Source organism: Atractosteus spatula, chromosome 4 (genome assembly GCF_055471065.1).
Source record: "Atractosteus spatula isolate fAtrSpa1 chromosome 4, fAtrSpa1.hap1, whole genome shotgun sequence".
Lineage (NCBI taxonomy): Eukaryota > Metazoa > Chordata > Actinopteri > Semionotiformes > Lepisosteidae > Atractosteus > Atractosteus spatula.
The window spans coordinates 36,020,196-36,047,569 of record NC_142709.1 but is presented as its reverse complement, the minus strand read 5'-3'; the positions used below and the strand labels follow the sequence as shown (position 1 = coordinate 36,047,569).

The following is a 27,374-nucleotide window of genomic DNA, read 5'->3' as shown; positions in this document are numbered from 1 at the left end:
GGATCAGTGATACAGTAATTAGACACTGTGTGAGAGAGAGGTGAATACAGTCACATTTCCTGACTGGACACTACAGTATAGGAAGATTGCATTATTAGAGAGAGAGGTGAGTTAATACAAACATATTGACTGGACACTACAGTACATTAAGAATTCCAATGAGACAGTGAGATATTAATAAAGACACACTGACCCAGCACTACAGTACACGAACACTGCACTGAGAGGGAAGGGTTCATAAAGACACACTGACCCAGCACTACAGTACACGAACACTGCACTGAGAGGGAAGGGTTAATAAAGACACACTGACCCAGCACTACAGTACACGAACACTGCACTGAGAGAGAAATGTCTCCTCTACTGCCCCTCTCTCTCAGGCTAGTTTCACCTCCACAGCTGTCAGTACTGACTCTGTCACTCTCTCCGCCTAGTGTGATCAGTCCATTCACATACCCATCAGTACTGCATCTATTTTTCTCTTTCCATTCTTGTGTCAGTCGAAACTCTTTATATCCATCAGTAGTATTTGTCTCTCTCTCCCACCCAGTGTCATCTCCAAAACCCTCATACCTATAATTGGTACTGCTTCTCTGTTTCTCTTTCAGCTCCATACCTTTCATGCCCATCAGTACTGCCTTTCTCTGTCTCACAGCCTAATGTAAGCTCCAAACTGTTCATATCCATTAGTATTGCCACCACATCTCCTGTAGAATCATGACATCTGTCTCCTTTACATTTTTGATGAACACAGTATCTGTGCTCTTCAGTCTCAAATCCTCAGTTTCCACATACTGATTGAGAGTGATCATATTATGTGCGATTGAATTTATTTACACTTAAAATTGTTTTCTGGAACTATACTAAATTAATGTATGACAATTACATCACCAGCAAAATATATTAGTGATTAGGAACCTGTCTGCTACTGTGGGAGCTAGTGGTTTAGCTCATAAGCCAGGGGCAGATGAGGTTCGCATGGTGCCAGCTCCAAACCACTCAAGTCCAATGGTCTGGCCGGAGCTGTGGTGTAACTGAGCATGCAGGAAGGGCTCAGTCCGGCTCTTCTGTTGCACTGGGTGAGGGGGTTGGATGATTCTGTTTGGTTCAAATGCTGATCTGGATGAGAGGAATGGAGTGTGGTGTTGGTTCTGACCCCGCCCTTCTGCTGGTCTGAGTTGAAGGGATGTAAGTGCTGTGGGTGCTGTGCTGGTCTTGAACCTTGTAGGTTGAGCTGGTCTGGGTTGGGGTGTGAGTGCTGGAGTCCAGGAGGGGACTGCAGCTTTCTGGGGCATGTTCCTCTGTTTGGCTGTGGTTTGTTGTTTGTTCTGTGGGTGCTGAGTATCCTCCTGTTCCTGGGGTGTAGTTAGGGTGTCTTCCCAGTGTGATGTGTTTCAGAGTTGTTGTGAAGAGTCCGATGGTCAGCTTGCAATGAGAAGCAACGAGTTTCCTTTGCTGTTTTTTGAGAGTCTTCCCTGTCCTTGTTGATTTGAGGTTTTGCATTCATTTTTGTGTTTCCTTGAACTTGGTGAGGTCCAGCTCCAGAGCAGGGAGTTTCTTTCTCAGGACGCTCACTGTGGTGTGGTCACAGGGGGATTGGTTTGGGCTGTGTGATCCAGTGTTGCCAGGTACTATGGAGGTGTTACCTGGGGCTAAAGTCTCCCTGCTCTGGAGCTGGACCTCACCGAGTGCTATAGCTGAGTTTGCGGGCTCAGAGTTGGGTGGAACTGGAATCTCAGATGCAGACAGAGTCTGGCTACTGGGTCTCTCCTCTATTGCTGTGGCAGGTTTCTCCAGGTCAGTCTGTGTCTAAAGGTCCATAAACCTTTCTTTGAAAACCTCCAAAGCAGCCTCGCTGACCTGTGTCATCACTGTTACCACTGTGGTAAGTGTTGATGGTCAGGAAGGTGCCTTCTGCATCTGTATCACCCCCTATGGAAAGTTGTCAGCCTTTGCTGATGCCTCCTTTTGTGATGTTTTAATACGTCTTGCACACAGCTCTGTGCCAGGCATTCGGGTGCTCAATAAAAAAGGGCAGGTTAGTTTTAACAATTTTCCCCTGCCTATTAGCAGTCAGCAATAAGGGTTTCTGGGTTGTCCCTCAGCATTTTCTCCTTGTAAGATTTCTTGGTGTCAGCACTTGTAATCTTCTCAGGAGAGAGGGATTCTAATACAGACTCACTGACTGTCTGAATCTTCAGAACTGCTCTGAGAGAGCACACACTCACTGACTGGCCACTACACTGCACTAAGAGAGGAGTTAAGTAAGGAGTTAGGAGAGACTCTCTCAGTTCTGCCTCTGTATCTCCCAGCCCAGTCTGAGCTCTAAAACCCTCAGTTTTGTCAGTATATGTTTTGTTTCTTTCCCTCCTCCAGCCAAGTATCAGCTCCAGACCCTTCAAGCCCATCAATACTGCCTCTGTGTCTCTCCCCAAACAACTGTGAACTCCAAACCTTTCATGTACATCACACATCACAACCAAAACGTCGTGTTTCTTTTCTTCTCTTTTCAGCATGGAATGAACCTTTATTTGATCCTTTGCAGTCTACGCATGCTGACACAGCTACCTACTTGAACTACACGGCTTCTGTGTTTCTCTCCCCAGTCTACTATCAACACCCCACCCCTGAGCACTCAGTCACTCAATACAATTAGTAACGAGAGATGAATCATGTGTTTGGTTCAAAATCAAAGGAAATATCATTTACAGGTATACAGAAAATGAGGTTTTTATGTGCGCAGTCTACATCCTGCCCACAGAATCCCCTTACTACAGTGAGGGAATTCACCCCACTCTACAAACAGACATCTGTTATTTCCAGGGCCAGGGAAAAGTGCTGCTCTGTGGTGACCTCAATGCATAAGCAGGCAGGCTGGCAGACTTCACCAGTACACAGGGAAACAATAATTTATTTGGTTAAATCCCCTCTGTACCACACATTGGTCAGCTCACACAAGTACAGCCATGACACAGAGGTCAACAGCACCGGGCTGCTCCAGCTCTGTCAAGGGCTGGACCAGAGGGGACTTTTTAGGTAGGTTCACCTACAGCACAGCTCTTGTCAGCAGTGTGGTGGACTATGCTGTCACTGACCTGGGCCCCTCTTGTATCAGTGCCTTCACTATCAGGCCACAAACACCTGTCTCCGACCACAGTCAGATCACACTCTACATGAAGCACACCAGCACAGAGACATACCAACAAAGCCCAGTCATCTATATGACAGCAACCAGGGGAACAGATGGGACACAAACAGCCTGGACAGATATCAATCTGCACTGGGCAAAAATTCAAACACATTCCTAAACACTCCATATCAAACCAACAAAATAGGCATAAACGTGGCCACACAAAAACTAAATCACCTATTTCACGAAGTAGCATCAAAATCAAAATCAAAGCTAAAAACAACAAAATAAAAAAAACTACCAAAAAGAGTAAAAGAAAAAATGGTTTGATACTGAATGCATAAACATCAGAAAAGCACTACGAAAACTCAAATCTAGAACACAGACAACCACACAACACAGATCTGAGCCTCAGCTACTATGCAATGGTAAAAAATTGCAAACATATGCTCAAAAAGAAAAGAAACACATACATAAACAAACAACCTGCATAAATTGAGCAGGCTTTAAATCAGAACTGCTTCTGGGAGAAGTGGAACATTTTAAATAAATCAAAACCAGAAGAATTTTCCATCCAAAATGGAACAATCCGGTAAACGTATTTTGGAACTCTGTACCGAATGCTCCCAAATAGAAATAAATCAAACCAAAACACCATTTATGAAAAACCTTTGGAAATGGCAAAAGACAACCAAAGCCCCTTAGACTCCCTGATCACTGAGCAGGAGCTACTGGACAAACTCCAGGCCCTTAGACCACTGGCCAAGATGGATTCAACAACAAGATGCTGAGACACAGCAGCTCGAAGCTCCAACAAACCCTGATCAAACTTTTCAACCTCATCATAAAAAGCTGGATGTTTCCCTGAGGCCTGGAACCAAGGACCGATCACGCCCAGTGGAGACAGACTCAATTCCAGCAACTACTGGGGCATCTGTGTGAAAAGTAATCTGAGGAAGGTATTTTGCAGTATCCTGAATACGTGAATACTGATCTTCCGTACTGAACACAATGTCCTGAGCAAAAGTCAGATTGGATTCTTACCAGATCACTGCATGTCTGATTACTTTTACACTCTACGCACACTGATAGACAAACATGTAGGGGTTTTACAATTATTAATTGTAGCAGTAAGTCACAAAATTATTTTTTGATGGCTATTAGAAAACCGACCTAGCAGGATAACTCAGCAACGCACACACACGGATACTAATATACGGCAATACATTTATTAATACATAAAATGTGCATATAAACATAACAGATCTTAAGAGTGAGGGTTAGCAGAATACAAAAGGTATATATTCAATCACGAAGAGTTACAAACCAAGAGGGACATACATTCAGTATACCATTCATTTATACCGTTTCGTTAATGAGCTTTGATTACAACTTCTACACTAGATACTCGAAGGCAAGTACATCACTCATAGGAATTAAATTGATATCAACTGGGGTTGAGGTAACAATTGAATTCTCGAGCTGTAATGCAGAATGTTGAATACTCATCCAATCTGTGTGGGATCTCCCGCGGACACAAGGGAACAGCGACAGGCTGTTGCTGCGTCCAATCAGCGTCCTCTGGCTCGGTGCCAGGCAGTCCTGGTTCAGCGTGAGGTGTGGGAGAAGGAGGGAGAGATTCCTGCTGAGACGCGCTGGCAGTGGGCTCTCTGAAGACCGGCTAGTTAGTGTTGGCTGAAACAAGCAGAGTTTGTGCACATGAAAAGTGACTGCGGGTCCAAGCAAGTCACACTCCTTAGACGGGAAGAAGACCGGTTCGTTCCTGATGTAGCGCTAGTCCTGAATCCTGAGATTCAGCTGTTGACAGTTCCGACCGTAGTTCACTCGTTGATCAGGCGAGCGTTCGCAGTCAGGTACCAGCAGTTCACGAGGCTTGCTGCTGGGCTAACCTCGGGCGGATCCTTTGGTTATATGCGGGCGACCTCCGTTCAGTAAAGTCCTGGCTCTCGGACACACTGGCCATTACGTGATTGTCCGAGATGAGTCTGAGAATGTCCTGGAGGAGCCCCTTTCTGGGCCTTGTGCTGACTGTTTTATCTGGAGGAACTACGGTCGTTCATTGGTTGAATGTTCCGCGGGCATTCGAGACCCACATGGGGTTAACCTGCCCTACCAGTTCCAGATTGGCTGATCAAGGTGGAGGATGAGTAACCATGCTCTCTGACATTAGGGTTGTAAACAACCTGGGATGCGACTCTCCTAAGGAATCTCCCAGACAGTAAGGTGCCAGAGATGAACATTTATTAGGGTGGCTGGTGAATCCTTATCAGGAAACTCTATCAGCTAGAAAAACACCTTCAATGTGAACCAAATGGAATGGCCTCTCTGTGTCCAGCACCACTGAGATGAGGGAGAGAGGGACTGGCAAGGGAGCAACAAACTTAATTCCTGTATTTTTAATAAGCCTTGCCGGTACACAGTATATCAGGTGGGTAGCTGCATCAGCATGCGTAGGCTGCAAAGGAACGAATAAAGGTTTATTCCATGCTGAAAAGAAAAGAAAGGAAACAATGTTTCGGCTGTGGAGCCTTTTTCGGGTGTAAGAAAGATAGGGCAGTACATTAAGGCAATACAGGTCTACTAATAAGGGTCTACTAATAAGGGAATAATAAGGGAACATAGAAGGCTTGCTAAGACCACGTGCTTAGCTGTGTCCCTTTGTGCCCAGAACTGTGAAATTTGCAGATCATGTCAGTTTGAGGTGTTGTTTATTGTATTGCTAAGGCACACCTAGGCACAGGGATGACCTAAGAATTCAATTGCTGTTAAACCAGAAATAGAAAGTTTGGTGACAAACCTCTTCCCTTGGAGAGTGGGTATACTTAGATGAAGACCTCTATAAAAGAAGCCCAAACAAAGTGATGAAATAGTAGGCTAAAAGTCCGTCCAGGATATAGACCTTTGTATATTACTACCAGGGTCTGCCACAAGTAATTATCTCATCCTCCAGAGTGGAAGAAGCAGGATATTATAAATGTGTTGCACTTCATCCTTACTATGTCAGCACCAGGATTTATGTCTGAAACATAAACTGCATTCCTGAAGCACATTTAAGGCAAAATCTTTTGTTTTGCATTTTGTTATATTTAAGGGTTTTATTAATCATTAAGTACCTGCCTGGCACAGTTTACTGTATATCATATTACAGGGAAAGACAACAGAGAAATGGTTTAGAGAACAGACTGAGGCATTTCACAAACACTTCTGAAAAAAAAATATTGTTTATTTATATTCATTTTATGGTGTAACCAAAATGTTGCTTTGCATGTTCAGTGTATAGACATGAGGCAAATCTGTAAGAGTATTCTATAATGCTATAATGATTTTCATTCCAAATAATGTACAGCACTCACCTGACAGACATGTTGATGTTTTAGAAAATAGTCATTTTAGCTCCACATTTATGTTCTGCCTTCTGATCATTTCCATTCAATGGCATATGATATATGACAGTTATGTAATACTTATGTAATTGCATGTTCAAAACACAGATGTATGAATCTTAACCAAAACTGCTTGAGTATAGTATCTACTTAGCTTCCTTGCACTGTGGATTTCAGAATAAAGTTCAAAATACTGTTGCTCTATTAACTATATACAGTACACCTGAATGTCAGGTGATCATTCAAACTTTGAATAAATTTATTCAGTTTAAAAACATATCATTTGTAATTCAACACTATGAGACATCAGAGAAAGGGTGTGAGTACAGTTTGCAAAACATTGCTGTTTTATTTTTTTGTTGTATGTGCCTAATTAAAAACAGCTCAGCACTAGGAATCACATACACCCAGAGACTTCAGGAACAACATTTCAGATGATTTACAACATCTTCAATGTTTTGTAAAATATGTTATTTAAATACAAGAATGAATGACACACAATTCATTTTTAAACATTTATATTTTGAACTGTGTAATGTGCACATATTTAAATAGACCACTGAATACAGTCTGAGGTTTACTGAACTAATTGCATAAGTTACAGAACATTGTGAAAATATATATTTTATTTAAATGTTAAATTTAATGTCATTATGTTTCAGTGTAAAAGCAATAGAAGTTTTGTTTTTTTCAACCCCCTGTAAGCTTAGTGACAATGAAATTAACACAATACAGCATTTACAAAGCTGTAACACCTCCCAAAAAGGATTATACGAATAATTATACAAGTACTTTACTGATGTTTTTCACAATTAAATAATCAATTATCATTATTTTGATTATAACAAAGAGAAAAGTGTCTAAACTTTAATGGTCTTCATCTAGACATTTTTTAACCTGAAACAGTGTGACCAAGGAGTTTCCCAGTACTTTCTGACTTAAGAAACAGAAACAATCATAATCTTTCAGGGTTATATAATTTATCTTGTCAGAGGCAGAACATAACCTTGATACATAGCAAAATGCTGAGTTAGCATAAAAGAACAGAGTGAACAGATAATTGATTCCCAGTTGGTACTAAGAGCTTAGACCAAAGTCCAAGCTGGCAGATAAAAATAAAATATTGAACAGAAGGAAAAGAAAATGAATTCTGAAAATCACAAAGGAATTCAATGTGTGAAATGAGAAAAATGTGAATCTTTACACCTGATTATAAAAGAGATCAAGAATAGTACTGATAAAATAAAGAATGCTTTCATGTTTAAAGGAGCCACAGAAAAGACAATTAAAAGACTGGTTGCATTTGTTTTTATCAGTCACCAGTGTTTTCTGTAATCAAAGTTATCCAACTGCTTCAGGAGAGTGTCAAAACATAAACTTCACTAAAGATTTATAAAACTTTTAGTGGACCAAAAATTCAGATTCACTAAAAAGATTCACTGTGGAGGGAGCTGAATCCAAAGGGTATGTGATAGATCATGATTTAACTCCTGAAGAGTCTGCATGGTCTTCTAAACTCCTTTCCAGCTCACATTCTCTTTTGAATAATCTATTTCCTCTACTGGATATAAATAAGTTTTCATCTTGATGATTTAATAGAACAAATGCAGTTGATACATCAGCATACACAAGCTAAGACATACAGTAAGTACTCTGTCCTGGACAGTAGCCTTCCTTGTTTCCAAAAAAAGCTTGAGAATCTTAAAAATCCCTGGCCTAGCTCTTGGCCCACTGTGTTCCATCTTTCTCCTGTATAGGCAGAAGGGTTGTGTGTTCCAACACGATATACTGTAACCTATGACTGTGGCCCTGTGGCATTAAAATAATTTTTCTTAAGAGGACATTGCTGGACAACGACAGGAAAACTTGCACTTCTGTCTGTTGCTTCCCTTCATAAAACAGCAGTGAAACTGAACACGCTGCTCCTTCTAGGATAAAGTAAAAAATACAAAAAAAAAAGACCTCACAAGACAGAGAGAAAAATTAAGAAATCAATATGTTCAGTTTATTAGCTGTTTACTTACTCTGTATGAACAGTTTATATACACATAAGTTGCATTTTTCCTAATTCTAACATGTATTCAATTTTTCATTATTTTGCATTTTACAGTAACTAAGCACTGTGATCTGTAATAACCAGCCTGAAGAAGTAAAAATAATATGTTTTTATGATTTTAGGTATGTCACTTTTAATTCAAAAGGAGAATGAATTTAACTTTTTATTCAGTATAGATAAAACTTTGAAAAGAGTTAGACTTTGCTCAGATAGAAGAATTAATATTCAAAAACAAAGCAGCTTTTTTTTGCAGCTGCTACCCTAAAACACTGGACATTCTTTTCATACCAGCATGGCCAACATTAGTCAATAGGGAAAAAAATATTTTTAGATCAAATGCTTCCCATTTTTTCAGTTAAACGTGTCATGGAATTGCAGGGTTCTCTGCTTACTTTTTCTTAAACAACATTCCAAAAGCTTCACTCCTGTTATACAGTATAATTTAAAAATGACTGATAGTACAGATGATTACAGAGAAATAAGCCAGTGTTTTGATTTTGGCCTTAGAAGAATCTGGGTATGTTTCAAAACAGTCTGTAGCAAAATAAAAGTTTCATTTTTTAATTTCCCATTATAAGAATTGTAAACTGATCAAAAAGCTATACTATTAAAGAAAAAATAACCATGAGCTGGCTAAGAAATGAAGCACTTCTCTATGTGACATTTGCACTAGCAGAAACTCTGCTTTTTTCCTTCCATCATAACTGTCCTGTTTTTGTGCACCCGACAAAAACTGTACAGTAGTATATTTTGAAGACTTTCTTGAATCATTTTCAATAATATCTATATTATAGTATGTAGCAAAAAGAGATTGGTATGATGGCAGTAGGTACAAGGGACTAGACATAAAGCAGCTAATGCCATTTCAGGGACAGACTGGGGGGCATCTTTGTTGCTAATTTAATAATATACAAAAAGTTTTAATGAAGGTGTCTTAGTGTCTGTTTAGATGTTTAATATTTTGTGGTAATGTGGCCAATTCTAATTACAGGTGTCAGTCACAAAACCTAAAATCACAGATGGATTGAACTTACTTCTTTGAGACTTGACTGGGTCCTTTATAGACACTGTGTGGAATTAATGACTAATTAATGGTACACAGTCAGGCCACAGAGAAAGAAGGAGGACATGAAATTGAATAATGGGAATTTCTGTTCTACATCAAAGTTTTCACAGCTAGCTCCTATATTTCTAAAGAAAAATAACTATGGGCTTTTTTCCTCCAAACTAATTTCTGATATAGAATATATCCAAAGATTTCTACAGCAACAGATGTGAATACTGTGCAGAAAAGTTTATACGAAAGAGTAATCAGAGAACTATATTGCAGTGGAGAAAACAAATAATGACTATAAACAAATTATAGTTCAGGTGGGTAGCTGCATCAGCATGCGCAGGCTGCAAAGGAACAAGTAATAGGTTTATTCCATGCTGCAAAAAAAGAAGAAAGAAAACAACGTTTCGGCCGTGGAGCCTTCTTCAGGTGTGGTGTCACACCTGAAGAAGGCTCCACGGCCGAAAAGTTGTTTTCTTTCTTCTTTTTTTCAGCATGGAATAAGCCTATTACTTGTTCCTTTGCATAAACAAAGTATGACTAAAACTAATGTTTTAAACACCCAAATTTAATGTAATTTGGAATATCATGGATACTTGTTGAATCACTTAATACTACAAACTGGTGAGGGAGAGTCTTGTTTGCATTTATTATCTGGGGGGCTTACTGACTTTCAAGATCCTCCCTGTCAATTAGCTTTGAGTTAACAATATGTGAGATGAAATTGAATATTTTAATTCATTTGTGCTACAGTACAATGCTTGGAGACCTAGCCCAGTTGATCGGTCACACAAGATGTTTCAGGACACTCATCTTGCTATTAATCCATCCTGGGCTCCTTCTTGTGTTGGGGTTTGTGGGACAAAATTTCAGTAGTCTCGTAAAAAAGGGAAAAAAATAAACATGACTCCTATGATGTTAAGTCTATGATGGCTAAACTACATTGGGTTTGTCTTATTAAAAAGAAACCAGACATTGAAACAAACCAGCCACAATGTCCATATCGATCAGGCCTGCAAATTGCCTGTGCTCTCCCAGTAAAGTGCAACCATACCAGAGTCTAGTGTGTGAGTGCAGAAGAGGGTGGGTGGGTGGAGCAGGCTGGCTATCGTCATGTAATGTTGACCTCCAATACATGGTCGTCCTTGCTAGGCATCACCAGGACCTGCTGCCCAGAGCTGCTGTTGAACACCTGACCGGAACTGAAGGGCTCCAGGCGTGGAATGGGCAGCCCCTTGTGCTCGTTACCTATAGAGTGAGTGCTGGTGCGGCTCCGGATACTGCTGTTGTCCCCCTGCTCATCCAGGGACTTGTCAATAGACAGGTTGTCATTTTCAATCCAGCTGTCTGCAACAAAACAGAAGGGTAGAGCTGACAATGGGACACATACAGAAGAAATATGCACCACCAGTTCTTGTGTGATTTTTGCATCAACTCTGAGGTGCGTTACACAACAGCAAAAATAGGATAAAGTGTTGGTGCCCTGAATCTGAAACAATGCAGAATGAAACAATTACCAGTGAGTACAACAGGTTGTTACACTATATTATTTGACATTGACATCTGTTTCACATTTCTGTTCTATGTGTATCAAATAGCATGTAGTAAAGTTATTAAAGATGAAAATGAATATACGCTGATAAACCCCAGACTATACCAACCCTTTGAAAGGATTAAAGTATGAATTATTATTTGTGTTAAGAAAATCTTTTTCCAGCCATTGTTTTTTGCATCAAAAGGTTCAATATGATTAAAGAAACATGTAAATAAATGTCTGCATGTGTCTTCCCATACTGTTGCACACACCTACTGTATAGCTTACCTAATTATATCTAACTATACCTGCCATAATATTCATGAATTTTTTTTCTCTTAAAGTAATTGAAGTTTAGTTTCATAATCAGCTAATCAAGAGGTCGGGGAGTCATGTCTGAAGGTAATAGGTATTTAGAATGAGTTCAGTGAGACACAAGATTTACAGGAAAGTTCAAATAAGCTTTCCTGTACTAAATTTATAACAACACTAAAACATGTCTTATTTGTTACAATTTGACTTTTCAGATGATTTCAGCTTTTGGTGGTATATTTTTTCCAAGACTAATTAAACACAAAAGAAAGCAACTTGTAAAAATGAGAAAATTCACTTTAGCCACAGTTCCTGATTTGCTGTAATGCCATTTGGGTACAAAAATAATAATTTGTGATAAATGTGAAAATATTTTGAATACTAAAACACAATATCACATACATTTCCATGATGAACAAAATAGAGTCATGGTTGTTATTTTATTAATACAGATGAATAAATACTTCTCTGCTAAGCTCTTTCATTTTGTTAAAGAATTTTTATATTTTTCAGAAAATACAAATATAAGTACAAAGTCTAGTAAACACAAGAATGGTTAAAGGGGAATGGATGACCATTTGGCTTATCTAGTCTGTCTGGCACTTAGAAGCTATGGTGTCTTTCAAAATTATTTAAACATTATTAAGTGAAAACTCATTTTTTTCTTTAAAATCAAGCAACTTCTATCCGTGATTACATTATTATTATTATAAATTCAATATAATATGGCTAATTCTCAGATAATTCAATGCATAGATTTGAATACAAAAAAACTTGTCTTGGTTTTCAACAGTGATTTCATGTGACTATAAATATTGGAATACATTCACTTTAAGTACATTTCAAAATGTCAACTTCAATATTTGGTTGTATATCCCTTTAAGGAAATAACTGCATGATGTCTGCATCCACTCAGTTCACCAAAGCATTGGAGATGTTTTACCAAGCCCTTGATGCACCCACATTGAGTTCTTGTCTTTTGTTGGGGAGTTTTTTCAGTATGTAAGCGCCACAACATATGGAACCATTTGCTTGTACATAAGCAGACAAATGATTCTGTAAATCTCAGAATTTATTCTATTGCTCACATCATCAGTTACATGATGATTTGCTCATATTTACCTAGCTGAATGCATCTGTTGTCTCACTATCACATGTTGAGGTATCAAGGATATGTTCAATAACAGCAATGCTGCACTTACCTGTGTCAGGCTGCATGGAGTGTGCAGCATGATGAGGCAGATATTTGAAGACCCTGATGCTGGGGAACGGGAGGTTTCCGGCAAAAAGAGGCATTACCTCCATTTGGACTTTGTGAGTTGCAGAGGCCGTCACTGGCATGGAGATCACCCCTGAGCTCTTTCCACACACCGCCCAGTTGCTACTGTTGTCTGCCACTGGAAGCAGAAAAGCAATGCAATTTAAGAACAACAGAGCAAGACCAATGTCAGCTGTTCTCAGCCAATAATTTGTAATTTCATTATTATGGAACAAGTAAAGGTTTATTCCATGCTGAAAAGAGAAGAAAAACACAATGCTTCGGCTATGGAACCTTCTTTGGGTCAAGCCTTTCTTTTGTGACTTTACATCCCAGTGCTCATTAACTAGCATTCAACATGACCTGAAAGCCTTTATTTTGTTCTCTTTTCAGAATGGAATAAACCTTTACTTGTTCCTTTGCAGCCTACGCATGCTGAAGCAGCTACCTACTTGAACTATTTCATTATTATGTTCATGCTTATTTTTTCTTGAATTTTGTCAATGATAATTGTAATGTCACATTCACTAAACTCTATGCTATACTTCTTATTCTTACTTCCTCACACCTGCAGAAGGTTCATATCTGAAGATGGCTCCACAGCTGAAATTTGTCAAAAATAAATGCAGAAAATGTCTCCAATTTTGTTTTAGTCATCATGTAGTTTCACAAAATAACACGGTCAAAATAAAGCATGAGCAAAAAACACACACATTTTTCCAAAATATCAATGCATTCAAATTTAAGGAGAGCAAACATTTATCGGAAATCAGTTAAAAGTTTTCTTCTCACTATTATACTATTTACATCACCATGCTCATTAACTAGCATTTAACATGACCTGAAAACCTTTGATAATTTACTGTCACTGAAAATACAGTCACAGGATGTTGTCTCACCCTCTCCCAGTGATTTTGATCATTTTTAGAGAAATGAAACAATAACTCAAATACTTCAGTGAGATTCCCTGAATCTGAATTTTTGGTTTTACCGCTTTGTAAAATTCACTTTTCCATTTCAGATACAACAAAATTGAGGCTCGACTAGACTTCAGCTCTAAAAATACCCAAAGCATCTACAGTTAAAATGTTGACCACCACATTTATGATTCATTACAGATTTTTTTTAACATGCCAACATGTTAAAATATTAATTTTCTACTGCATGTGTGAAAACTATACCAAGTGGTTTATGTTAATTCTAGAATTCGTATTCATGTTGCTATGATATTACAACCTAATTAAACTGTATTAAACCTTGGCTGGGAACTGATATACTGTATATATATACATTGGGCAATCTGTCATATATAATCTGACAAGAAATATCTTGACTAAATGAGACCGTGCCCTTTGTTTAGTTACAAATTTTGTACTGAGATACACATACGGTACACAGATCCTTGCAGCTCAGATTGATCATGCATTAAAAGTTGGAAAAGGCACTTGGGAGTAGTCAAACCAAATTCTTGCTTGTTACTCTTTCACAATTCTCCTTGAAATGTAACCTGATCCAACAGGAGATGCTGTTACATGAGGTTGTCCCAATCTTTAGAGGAGAGGTTCCTCTCGGTGGTATACAAAAAAGACAATCTTGATTTATTTTTATCATGATATATTGCTACACTGATTTATTGTCAGATTAATCATGCAATATGCCTGACACACAACATTCCTTTCAAATATAGTTTCCAGGGCCTCATGTAATTCCTTCCAGAAAAGCCTTATTTTAGGGCAGTTCCAGAATATATGCCAATGATTACCTTGGTTTCCACACTGTCTCCAACACATAGGGTTTTCAATGTTTCAATGAACAATGTTTTTCCAGCAAAACTCACTCCATAAATGCGAGTTAGTACATCTCCATTGAAATTCACAAATTTTAAGCCACTCTTCATTCGAAATTCTAACTTCACTTTCTTTCACCCATTTATCTTGTGAAATCTAGATATAATACCTTTACCTAATTCTGATTTGTAGGCTTCTGTAACTATTTTCACTACCCCATCATTAACAATATCTAAATCTCCCCTAATAATCTCCTTATTAAAATAGTGGCGCATTTGAAGATATCTATAAAAATCGGAATTCTCCAAATTGTGTTTCTCCTTCAAAAACTGAAAACTTTGTAACTGATTCTTATGCATTATATTACAAAATGCAGTTATTCCTTTTGTGATCCAAATTTTAAATCTATTATCCAATTTATTTGGTTTAAACTCTGTATCATAGGCGCACCATCTGAGTATCTTTACTGTCTCACCTAAATTATACTCTTTTGTGATTGTATTCCATGTCCTTGAAACTTTATCCATGGATTGAATATTTTCTCAGTAATTTTGTCCAAATTCCTATTACCTAATAATGCCTGAATTGGGAGGCTATTTACAAGGGATAATTCAATATCTTTCCATCTGTCTTCATATTCTGGATTACAGGAATTAATGAGAGGTTTAACTTGAGATGCATAATAATAATCTTTCAAATTTGGTAAAGCCATACCCCCTTTATCTTTTGAAAGTTGCAATGTTTTGAATCTAATTCTAGGTTTTCTCCCCTGCCAAATAAACCTAGAAATCATCTTATCCCATTCTGAAAATTATTTTGCAGAGACTTCTACAGGGAGAGCTTGAAAAAGGAAGAGTAATCGAGGCAATAGATTCATTTTTACAGATTCAATTCTAGAACTGAAACTCATAAAGGGGATTAGGTTTTAGTTATAAGGGGTCCATAATTAATTGTTGCTAATACAGAAATATCTTTTGGTAAATAGACTCCTAGATATCTCATTGAACTTTGGTCCCACTTAAGGTGGTATTTGCATTTTAATAAATCGGGAGGGTTGTAATTAAAAGTTAAAATTTGTGTTTTTTGAACATTGAACTTATAGCCAGCCAGCAGGCAAAAGCTATCTAGAGTTTCACTACTTCTAGAAATGAACTAGTGGGATCCTCCAGATATAACAAAACCTAATCTGAGTACAGTGCTATCTTGTGCCCTTTCCCTTGTATAGAAATACCTTTTATTTTGCTATTTTGTCGTATCCACTGGGCGAGTGGCTCTATATATAGAGCAAAAAGCAACGGAGATAAAGGGCAGCCTTGTCTAGTTCCTCGTTCTAAAGTTATTCTATCAGATAAATAATCATTTATTTTAATTTGTGCTGTTGGTCTATCATATAAAGTTTGAATACCTTTGATAATATTTTCACAAAAACCAAACCTACGTAAGACCCTATAGAGGTATATCCAACTAACAGAGTCAAAAGCTTTCTCAGCATCTAGGCTCATCAAAGAAGCTAAATTATATTGCTGAATATGGTTCATGACATGCAATGTGCGTCGAATGTTATCATGGGTTTGTCTATCTTGAATAAACCCTGTTTGATCATAGTATATCAAATGAGGGAGAATCGTTTCAATTCTTTTAGCCAGTATTGCTGTATAAATTTTATAATCCACATTAAGGATTTAGATTGGTCTGAATGATCCTCAATCTAATCTATCTTTCCCCTCCTTAGGTATAACTGAGATGATAGTCTCTCTCCATGATGGGGGCATTTTTCCATCAATTAATGCCGAGTTACAAGCAGAAAGAAGATTTGGTATTAATTCTGCTCGGAAGGTTTTATACCATTCCGAATTAAAACCATCAGTTCCAGGTGATTTATTAGCTCTGAGGCTCGTAATCACTGAATTCAATTCTTCTGGTGTTATTGTTGTTTTTAATATATTATTTTGATCTTCCATAAGAGTTGGTAAACTGAGAGAATCCAGAAAAGTATCTATCTTTTCTTCACTTTCTGAATGGGGTTGTGTATATAATTTTCTGTAATAATTTGTAAAAGTGTTTTAGATGTCTTCCCATTTAAATAATACACCATTACAGTTCTGGTCCCTTATTTTATATATTGTATTATCGTTCTGTTGTTTTTTAATTTTCTTTAGTGATTTTGACCCTGATTCGTAATATTTTTGTCTAGTAAATATATTTTTTTCAATTTCCTGTGTACAGTATATAAGACATCTATTTTGTTTCTAAGCATCTTTATTTCTTGCATGATTTTTGAATCCTGTTTTTCTTGATGTTTTTTCCCAACTCTTTTAACTTTATATTCAGATGAGAGAATTGTAATTGCTTTACCTTCTTCTTATGACTGCTCAGAGCAATAACTTTCCCCCTTATATTTATTTCTTGTTTTATCTGTTCTTTACATTGTGGATCATTCAACAGACTTAAATTCATCCTCCATGTTGTATCTCCCCAATTATTACTTAATCATATGGACAATGACATAGGAGCGTGGTCTGAAAGATCAATTCTACCAATATCGCAATGTTGAATCCTATGTCTATCTCTCTTGTGTATAAAAAATAATCAATCCTTGAATATACGGAATGAGGGAAGGAATAGTGAGTGTAATCCCACGCACTTGGATAGAAATCTCTCCAAAGATCTATTATTCCCATTTCCCCCATCAGTACATTAATCTTTTTATACAATGACTTATCTCTCTGAGAAGATATATTTGTAGAATCAAGCCTGGGGTTAAGACGCACATTCCAATCACCTCCACATATCAGTATCCCTTGTGGAGTGAAATCTTACTTCTCTTAATAGGGTTAAGTACTCCATTAACATTAAATGTAACTATTTGAAGGTCTTGCTTGGACATATTCTATGTAAATGGTAAAACTTTCAAACTCTCTCCCATACAACATATGTTTCATATTGTTAAACATCCTATTCCCATCATTTTTTTCTATAATGATACATATACTCATTAATATTTGCTTTCACTGTATATGTGGATTCAGAGACTGGGGGTCACTCACCTTCGTACATCACCTTTGTGGTGCATAGCACATCTGATTCTGTCAGACCTTCATCACTGTTCTGCTCTATTAAGTCAGAGAGCCGTGTGAGGGACACATTGAGAGAACACAGAGAACCAGTGCGGCAGTGCTGCACCCCTGGAGCTGGAACGATCTGAGCCTTTACACTGTAGAGCGTCTGTCAGAAGAAAACATGCAGAAGGCTCATATCAAGCCAGGCTCTGCTATAGAGAGGAAAGGCTTCAAGAAATGCTACAGGTCAAACACATAATACATGCTACAGGTCAAACATATAAAGATAATTTACTATTTGGGATTAATTATTATAGTATGGACTTCTGGGTATATCCTGTAAATCTAGAAAAGATTAATCAAAGCAAATTATCGAACTTGTATCTCTCTGTTGTCTCTCAATCATGCAAAATGTAGTCCTAAAGCCTAAAAGTCATCTTAAAATTAGGCTGATCGGATCACCCTTTGGATGAAAAAGAAGTGTATGGCAGTCAGCCGTTTTTTGGAATATTATAATGAAAAAAAGGAAACTTAAAAAAATTGGAAATAACCAAACAATCCTATGTTTTAGCCTTTGACTTTGGGGTGAAACCCACAAAAATATCTTAGAAAGTTTTCTGTTTCATATTTCCAAAATTATGTATTAGGCAATTAGAACCTTTATTGACAGCACAGACCTTGGAAAAGGTTTACAAGCAAGATTCATGTAAAAAGTTATGCATGTTATTACAGCTTTAGTTATTTTATTATGTATTGAGTGACAGTATTTTAACACTGTACCAAATCTTTTCAAGAGTTTCTCACACCTTAATGAAAAGCTGGAAGGGTAAGCAGAGGACTCAAATCTTGGTTGTGAGTCCAAAGGCAAGCACATTATCTCATGTCATGTCAAAATGACTAACTGCAACTCATTCCATTTTTTAAGTATGCAGAGTGCCAGCAGCCATTCAGGTATGCATGTTACACGACAGCTGAAAACCAGAGACCAGCAGGTCAGTTCCAGGCCGGAGGCAGATGTCACTCACAGATATATTATCCAGCTGAAACTCATATGAGTATGGTTGAAAGGAAGGTTCTTCCTCAGTCATGGGTGAGAAGCTGATGGTGAAAACACACTGCAGACAAGAAGGTGGTTCTGTGGTCCACTTTACCTCCCACAAGCAGAACACAGACTGCTTACTGTATACATTCTAGAGAAAAATGAAATAATTACCTATTATACCCACTGAAATCATTTTAACATTTTAACAACTGTGGAAACCAACAGAAATAAGATCTAGTGGTTCTTGCCAGCTTTCTTCTGGGCAGAGTCAAGACACATTTGAAGACCGAAAGCTGCCACTGTGTGATGTACCTAAAATGAGGACTTGTCTACAACTAAGTGGGCTGAATTGTCCAATGTTGTGTTATAACTATTTGCATAAAATATTTCACCTTTTAATTCTAATTTGTGTGAAAAACCCACCGTATATATATATCACCGTAGGAAGCATAACAGCGTAGCCTCCAATTACCCAGACCACAAAACAAAGGAATAAAGCTTTGTTTGATTTCTGAAACCCTTTCTTTATGTCCTGTTTTCATTCAGGTAGAGGTCAACTATATACACAATACTGCTGACAGCAGGAAAATTCCTTTACTCAGCAGTGCCTTAAAACCAGCACCCATGGTGTTCAAACCGATTTTTTTTTACACAGAAGACTGACACAGCTTTGCTCTGTGAATCTGTTTTTCTAAGAAAACATGTGAGTGGGGGAGGTGGACTTGCCCTTATTCTACTTTGAAAATACCTGTGAAACCAGTTTCTTTACAATGTAGAGAGAGAGAGAGAGATGCGATAACACCCTTTGCACATTAATGTAGGGCTTTCGGGCTCACGTGAATTTGCGCCCTACCGCTGTGTACATACAGTACGAACATGTTGTGATATTTAGAAATATAAAAAATGTCAATATAATGCCAATAATATTTGCTATTTTAGTTTTTCAAACAATGTTTTATTTGTTAAAAGAAAACTGATGGTGACAGCTGGGTTTGAACACTCAACCTCAGGGTTACAAGTCAGTCACTTAAGCAATCACGCCACAAGCACATCTCCACAGAAAGTCTTATACTACTGTTTGTGCAACAGTACAATATAGTTATAATGTTATTAATTTCTTTAGATACGCGATTCCATATTATATACTCCCTATTAATCAAATTCTAAAAGTATGCTTCTGTTTACTCTGATATCGAGCGTATTCGCAGAAAAGCTTAAAACTATCACTTTTCTCACAAAGTACTGTATACTGTATAAATGTACAGTGACATGGTCAGAAGGAGCACGTAAAAACGTTTCCGAAATAACCACATGTAAGACTTTGATGCTTAAAATGTTTAGGGAGAAATGGAATACTGGTGTGTATTTTTTCTTTAAAATAGCAGGACTAGCCATATACAGTACAGTTTACATACAGTAATATGTTTATGTTCCTAAATTAATATCTTTTATGGGCATGAGAAAGCCATGGTGAATCGGAGATTCTCAAGAATTACTTTGTATGATTGGAAACAAATGCATGATTGGATCAACAAAATTCTGTGGTGTTTCTTTTTGTCAATGAAAAAAAAAGGATTTTCGTTTACAAAGACGGTTACAAAGAATGTGGACCAGGGTAATACTTTGAGTTTACAGCTTGTCCAAGGTCATTAATTATTAATACTATTAGTAATATCTTCGGTAAAGACTTTGATGGCGACAGCTCAAACATTGTACACTGAGCTTTATTAGCTCCACCTGGCGGTAATTCCGGATACTATTATCTTACTTGCGGTATTATGCAGTATTATACGGTAACCCTTGTTATACTGCGACACGCCCACCACGTTTTAACGCGGTATAATCTGCTCGTTTTGAATGGCTGCATCTGTATATTGTTGTTGTTTGATCTTACTGTTTAATTCCTAGTAGCCGTTAGGCACTCTCTGAAATTACTACCACAATTACGTTAGTAAATTTAGATCATCACATGATGTCAGTACTGTCTTTGTGAACAATACAGAATACATTTACAGGATAAAAACTTCTTAACTGCATGTTTTATTAGGAGTGTTAAAATGAAATTCTTATTTTAAGAAAAGGTTTTGCTAAATATGAGCATTGGTTAAGTAGTTATTGAGGTCTGTGTATATCTTGTCTTCAAGTGTGTTTCTGTTCTGCAAAAATAATTCCATAATCTAATGTTGCTAAAATGCAAATCTAAAATGCAATCTCCATTTCATGAAATGTGTCATTTAATAAAGATGTCTTCCATCCTTGGAAAACACTGAATTTACCTGTTGTGGTTTTACATTCACAGGCACCAGCTCCAGTGTTGTGTTCTTCTGTTTTTCTGTCAGACAGTGGTTTAACAAATGGAAGTTCATGTCCGACATGTTTTTCATACACACCTGGATGTATTTCCTAGAAAAATAAAGGGAAAAACAAATGAAGGGTCAAAGAGCTGTTGCATTAGTGGAGTTTATACATGTTACAATACAGAGCCATAGATGAAGATGCAAACATCCATGAGAGTAAAAAATGACAGATCGGGATCTCCATAAATAAAGATATTTCACTCTGTTCAAAATAAAATATCCAGGTCAAAACCAGGAGTGTCAAATATACATGCATAGTCCAGGTACAGCTCGCCACTTGTCTAGGTCCTGAGGTAATTGCTGTATTAGTCATCAGGATAGATTCAGTTCACGTCTTGTCAAACCCTGCATAGCCCACACACAAAGCAGGCACATTCAGTGATATTACTGTAACAGTTTCACCTAACTAAGTTCACCATGGTTCTCTACCTACTGTATATACAAACCAGTACATACACTTCCTCCTCATAATTTATGGGCAACATCACCAACTGAACCACAACTGGTCTCACAGAAACTATACTTTTCTATCATCTAAAATGGAGATCTTTAAACATAGTTAAACAAGAGCCTTGCAATTGTTATTAAAGAAAATCATTTTCTTTGTGGTTAAATTGAATTCAATTTGTGGTTCAAGTTACAGTGGGTATAGAAACTCACTACACCCTTTCAAAACATCCACCTTTTGTTGCCCTAAAGCATAAAAAGACAAATCAATTTTTTTGCAGTTTTATTTACAAATTGTAACTTGCAAAATCCAAATGAAAAAAGAAAGCAAAATTTCTGGGAAAAAAAAAATAAAAAGTAGAATAACTGGGTTGGATAAGAGAACACCCCCGAGTTAATACTTGCTTGAAGCACCTTTTGCTTGAATTACAGCTTTGAGTCTGTTTGGTTTCATCTCTACAAACTTTGCACACCTAGAGGGAGGAATATTTGCCCATTCCTCCTTACAGAATTGTTCAAGCTCAGTCAGACTGTGTGGTGACAGTTGAAGGACTGCCCTCTTCAAGTCATTCCAAACATTTTTGATGGGATTGAGGTCGGAGCTCTGACTAGGCCACTCAAAGACATTCACCTTCCTGTCCTTCAGACACTGTAAGGCTGCTTGGGTGGTGTGCTATGGGTCATTGTCATGTTGAAAGGTGAACCATCTTCCCATTTTTAACTTCCTGGCTGAGGGCTGGAGGTTTTCTTCAAGAATGTGCCTGTATTTTGCACAATCCATCTTCCCTTCTATCCTGACAAGTGCCCCAGTCCCAGAAGAGAAACACCCCCATAACGAGATGCTGCCACCACCATGCTTTACTGTAGGATTGGTGTTCTTTAGATGGTAAGATGTATTGGGTTTTCGCCAGACGTAATGTTTTGCATTCTGGCCAAAAAGTCAGATTTTGGTCTTGTCTGACCTCTTGCCACTTGGCCACAGAATCTTTAAGGTGCATTTTAGCAAAACATAAATGAGACATGATGTGGCTTTTTTTAAGGAGTGGCTTTTTTCTTGCCACCCTCCCATACAGGCCAGATTTGTGGAGGCCTGTAGCTCATTCAAAGTTGACATTGGGTCTGAGTGGTACCATATGCCTTCCACTTCTTAATGATGGCCTTACTATACTCCATGGGATACTTAAAGTCTTTGAAATCTTTTTATACCCATCTCCTGATTTGTGCCTTTCTACAACTTTATCTTAAAGTTCTTGTGAAAGCACCTTTCCGCCCATAGTGGATTCTTTACTTTGAAATGCACTTCCAAGCAGTGGAATCCTCTAGAAACAGCTGCTTTTACTGTATTCTGAATAAAGTCACCACAGTTGATCACAGGTGGGAGGCAATTAGTTTGTTGTGTGATCTGTAAGGTGACTGGTTATACCTGAACAAAATTACAAATGCAATTGTAAGGGGGGTGTTCACTTATCCAAATAAGGTATTTTACTGTTGTAATATTAATTAATTTTCAGAATGTTTTAGAATTTTATTTTCACTTGGCTAATGTGGTGTACTGTGTGTAAATAAAAATTGAACAAGCTTAATTTAATTAGTTTTTATTTTCAGAGTAAAAGCACACATTTTGAAAGGGGGCAGTGACTTTTTATACCCATTGTACATTTATAGAAACAAAAAGCTGACATGCTAGATTTGTACGAGTAGCTTTTGCTAAAGAGCAACAGGAAATACAGACACTATGTTAGTCTTACCCGTCCCTCAAGCAAAGTTTACAGGTGGTGCTGCTCACCCAGAATCTACAGAACTCACAACCTGTAGTTTAACAATTAAGCTAAATGTTACCACAACTGATCTGGAGAGTCTGATCTTGCACAGCTTTATAATGAGTATGGCCTTGGCCACAACATCAAAAACCTACCACAGCCTACTGAAAGATCCAGGGAGATGAATCTGAAGCCAGGGATGCCAAGATAAGAATGAAGCCAAGCTCAAATTGAGATTTACACTGGGAAAGAACTGTGGGAGACCTTTAAAATCAAGTTTGAACTGGTCGCTCACCTGAATGGCTGGTCGCTTGAGAAGACAGCTGTCATTGAATCTACATAGGGGATGCTATTAAATGTGTTGCAAAAAGAAATGATTAATTACTTGGCTGTAACTGCCACTTTGTAGGTAATATGCCCATAATGGTGCTAAAGGAGCAGCCTATGGGCCACAAGTGGCAGTCAGGATAGAAACTGAGTCTTTGCTGTCAATCTCCGCTAACCCCATTTTCTGAAGGAAACCCAGTAAAAACTAACCACCTACAGGTTCATCTATAGCCTCACTGCTGACAGACTATAATGTCATTTAGTTGCCCCAGAAGACTTTGAGACAGCACTGCAGAAGGTACAAAATGTTAAGGAGGTCTTCAGTGAATGCACCTCACCCCTGTGAGAGAAGTGGAGTTCAACTTTGGGGGTGCTGGAGAAAAGTAAATCAGAGATTATAATCCCTGATAAATTGGTACCTGGGGACAACCTTTTGCACACTTAAGTGTGAAGAGCACGTAATGGGCCTTCTGAAAGACAGATGGATCCTTGTCAGAGATTCGCTGGACCTGAGCCAATTATATGAAGTCTAGCCCCAAACCTATGCAGGTTTCCTGGATAGAAGCAACCCAAAAAGGTCCTTTAAAGTATTGCCACTCTGCCCTTTCACCTCCAGGTTGACTCCTGTTGGACCTGGACTCATTCACTGGACGTAAAAAGCAGATGCCATGTGACAACGACTCCAGAAGCTTGCCCCAAGACCACCTTATCTACCGGTGATGGACAATCATGCAGTGCCCTTTGACCTCTGCAATGCTTCCACCTCATTCTAGCAGTTGATGGAGAAGGCACTAGTCGATACCTACTCATCCTTTGGATGAGACATAAAACGAAGGTCCTGACTCTCAGTGGTCATTAAAAATCCCAGGGCTTTTCCCGAAAAGAGTAGGGGTGCTACCCTGGCGTCCTGGCCTAATTTCCCATTGGCCTTTGCCAGTTATGGCCTCCTAATAATCCCCATCTATGAATTGGCTTAATTGGTTAAATGAGTTAGTTTATTATTATTACTGTTGTTATTATTACAAAGTGCTTTGTGTAACTTCACAATTTCATATCCATGGCAGCCCTCCAAGTTCTGTAAAATGTATACAGAAAACTGCCACCTTTTCTGGCAGGATTTTTCATGTCTCACTCTTACTACCACTGATTTGTGGCTAGGTCCCCCAATATCACTGCTTTCCTACAATGGGCGACAATAGGTTTTTAACATCCAGAACCTTTGGATGTTGTCACAGATAAATGACTTGGGATCTGCATGGTGCAAAGAGAACTGGAGCAGTGCATAACATCCAAGTGTGTTATTGTTTATATTTATATTGTTATATAGTTGGTGATGCAGAGCTAAGGGAGGTGCAGTGTAGCAGTTTGCCCTCAGAAATGGACTGCTCTTTGAGCTTCCACCTTTTACCCTTATAAGATGAGATAAGAGATAACTTTATTAGCCATTTACAATTTCTTGGATTAGGAATTTGTCTTTCACATACCCCAGCTTGCTCTCCGTGAGACACACAGACGGGGAGAAAGAAGCTTGGGGTTAGAGCGCAGGGTCAGCCATTTATATGGCATCCTTAGAGCAGATGGGGTTTAGGGCCTTGCTCAGGGGCCCAACAGAGTAGGATTCCTTTGCCGGCCACAGGATTTGAACCAGCAACCTTCAAGCCACAGGGGAAGATCCTTAGCCACAGTGGTTTGTGGCTATATCACTATTTATATGGAATTTTACCACTAAAGGGAAATTTTAGTAGCTGAGCATAAAAAGAATAAGAGCATAACGCATCTGAAGGTCATAAACAATATTAATTTAGGAACATAAACATATTATGTAAACTGTATATTGCTGGTATTGGTATTTTAAAGAAAAAATAAACACCAGTATACCATTTCTCCCTAAACAGTTTTAAGCATCAAAGTCTTACATGTGGTTATTTCGAAACTTTTTTACATGCTCCTTCTGACCATATTACTGTACGTTTATATACTTTGTGAAAATTGATCATTTTAACCTTTTCTATGAATATGCTCGTTATCGTATTTAACAAAAGCATACTTTTAGAATTGGATTAATAGGGAATATAATATGGATTTGTGTATCTAAATAAATTAATAACGGTATAACTATATTCATATACTGTTGCACAAACAGTAGTATAAGACTACTTGGTTGTCACATGACTTGCCTTGGTGGCGTGATAGCTTAAGTGACTGATTTATAATCCTGAGGTCGGGTGTTGAAACCCAGCTGTCGCCATGAGTTTTCTTTTAACAAATAAATATTTATTTGAAAAACTAAAATAGCAAATATTACTGGCATTATATTGACCTTTTTATATTTCTAAATGTCACAACATATTCGTACTGTATGTACACAGCGGTACCGCAGGGTGTAGGGAGCAAATCCACGTGAGCCCGAAAGCCCTTATTTTGCCCAAGGCAAGTCATGTGACAACCACTGAAACTGCCATACACATATCAATGGAAAGTCTTATACTACTGTTTGTGCAACAGTACATGCATATAGTTATACCGTTATTAATTTCTTTATATACGTGATTCCAAATTATATTCCCTATTAATCAAATTCTAAAAAGTATGCGTTTTTTACCATAATAATGAGGGTAAGTATTCGCAGAAAAGGTTAAAACATTAAAACTTTTTACAAAGTATATAAACTTAATATAGTCAGAAGGAAGACGTAAAAACTTTTCCAAAATAGTCACAGTATGTAACCGAATGAAAGACTTTGATGCTTAAAAAGTTTAGGAAGAAAGTGGAATACTGGTGTGTATTTTTTATTTAAACCACCAATACCGTATACATATTACATAATATGTTTATGTTGCTAAATTAATATCGTTTATGAGCATGTGAAAGGCATGGTGTATCAGAGATTCTCAAAACTTACTTTGTATGACTGGAAATAATATGTGATCGGATCAACAAAATGCTGTGGTATTACTTTTTGTCAATGAAAAAAGTATTTTCGTGTTGCAACAGTTAAACTGATGCAGACGGTTACAAAGAAAGTGGACCACGGTAATGAGGGAATTAACTAAAAGTTCTTACTAAAAGTTTGTATTATATCTTAACTACGTATATTTTTACTTATATTTTACTAAGTCCGTCTCAGGATATTTGGTCTCAAAAGATAACATAGCCACATGTCTTTACGCACAGCTGACACAGTTCTCAGGGAAATGACCTAGTGACCTCTTCTGGAACAAATGGTCTATTCAGCAGAAAGGGCTGCTTGTCACGCAAGCCGGTAGTAAAAAATATAAAATATAATGGTCAGCTTTTTAGAATGACCATATATAGCCATAAGGCAAACAGAGTCATGTGGGAGTGTATCTTGTATTGTTTGTTTCACTTTATAAAGGAGCACTGTAAACATTGGTTTTGAAGTCTTGTGCCACAAGCAAGACTTCCGTATGCATATGAAATAAAGACGACTTTCAACACACAAATGCTCAGCTGATGGCGTTTTTTCTGGCACAACAGTAATACTTTGAGCTTACAACCTGTCCAAGGTAATTCATTATTAATACTATTAGTAATATCTTTCTTAAAGACTTTGACGCATAAACTATTTCTGCATCATTAAAATATTTATGATGAAGGTGGAAGGTTGTGTACTTTTGTCCAACTGAGCAATCTTGCTTTTATAAAATATACTGACTTTTTAATGTTTTAATGTTTAATGATTAACATGCTGTAATATATAGTTTAAAATGATTAAAAGTCTAAAGAGTATAAAACTTCTTAATTGGAAAAAGACTGTCCCTCAGGAATGACTGGGATTCGAAACCAGGCGTTTGTCTGGTGACAGCTCAAATGCTGTATGATGAGA

At 37.7% G+C, this 27,374-nt stretch overlaps 1 protein-coding gene across 2 annotated transcripts in view; it reads right to left on the bottom strand.

Annotated features, from left to right (window-relative positions):
- Window positions 1–7,035: 7,035 nt before the first annotated feature.
- Window positions 7,036–27,374, bottom strand: part of trappc10 (trafficking protein particle complex subunit 10) — a 98,684-nt gene continuing 78,345 nt past the window's right edge. The window contains exons 19-23 of one of the 2 annotated variants that reach the window (XM_088914353.1): window positions 20,913–21,039; window positions 18,620–18,784; window positions 17,583–17,760; window positions 12,693–12,887; window positions 7,036–10,991 (exon numbers count right to left, since the gene is read on the bottom strand). In XM_088914353.1, coding sequence (XP_088770479.1) covers window positions 10,756–10,991; window positions 12,693–12,887; window positions 17,583–17,760; window positions 18,620–18,784; window positions 20,913–21,039 — 901 coding nt within the window. In that variant the 3' untranslated portion in view covers window positions 7,036–10,755. The remainder of the gene's footprint in view (window positions 10,992–12,692; window positions 12,888–17,582; window positions 17,761–18,619; window positions 18,785–20,912; window positions 21,040–27,374) is intronic. The other variant, XM_088914354.1, reaches the window with a different exon arrangement.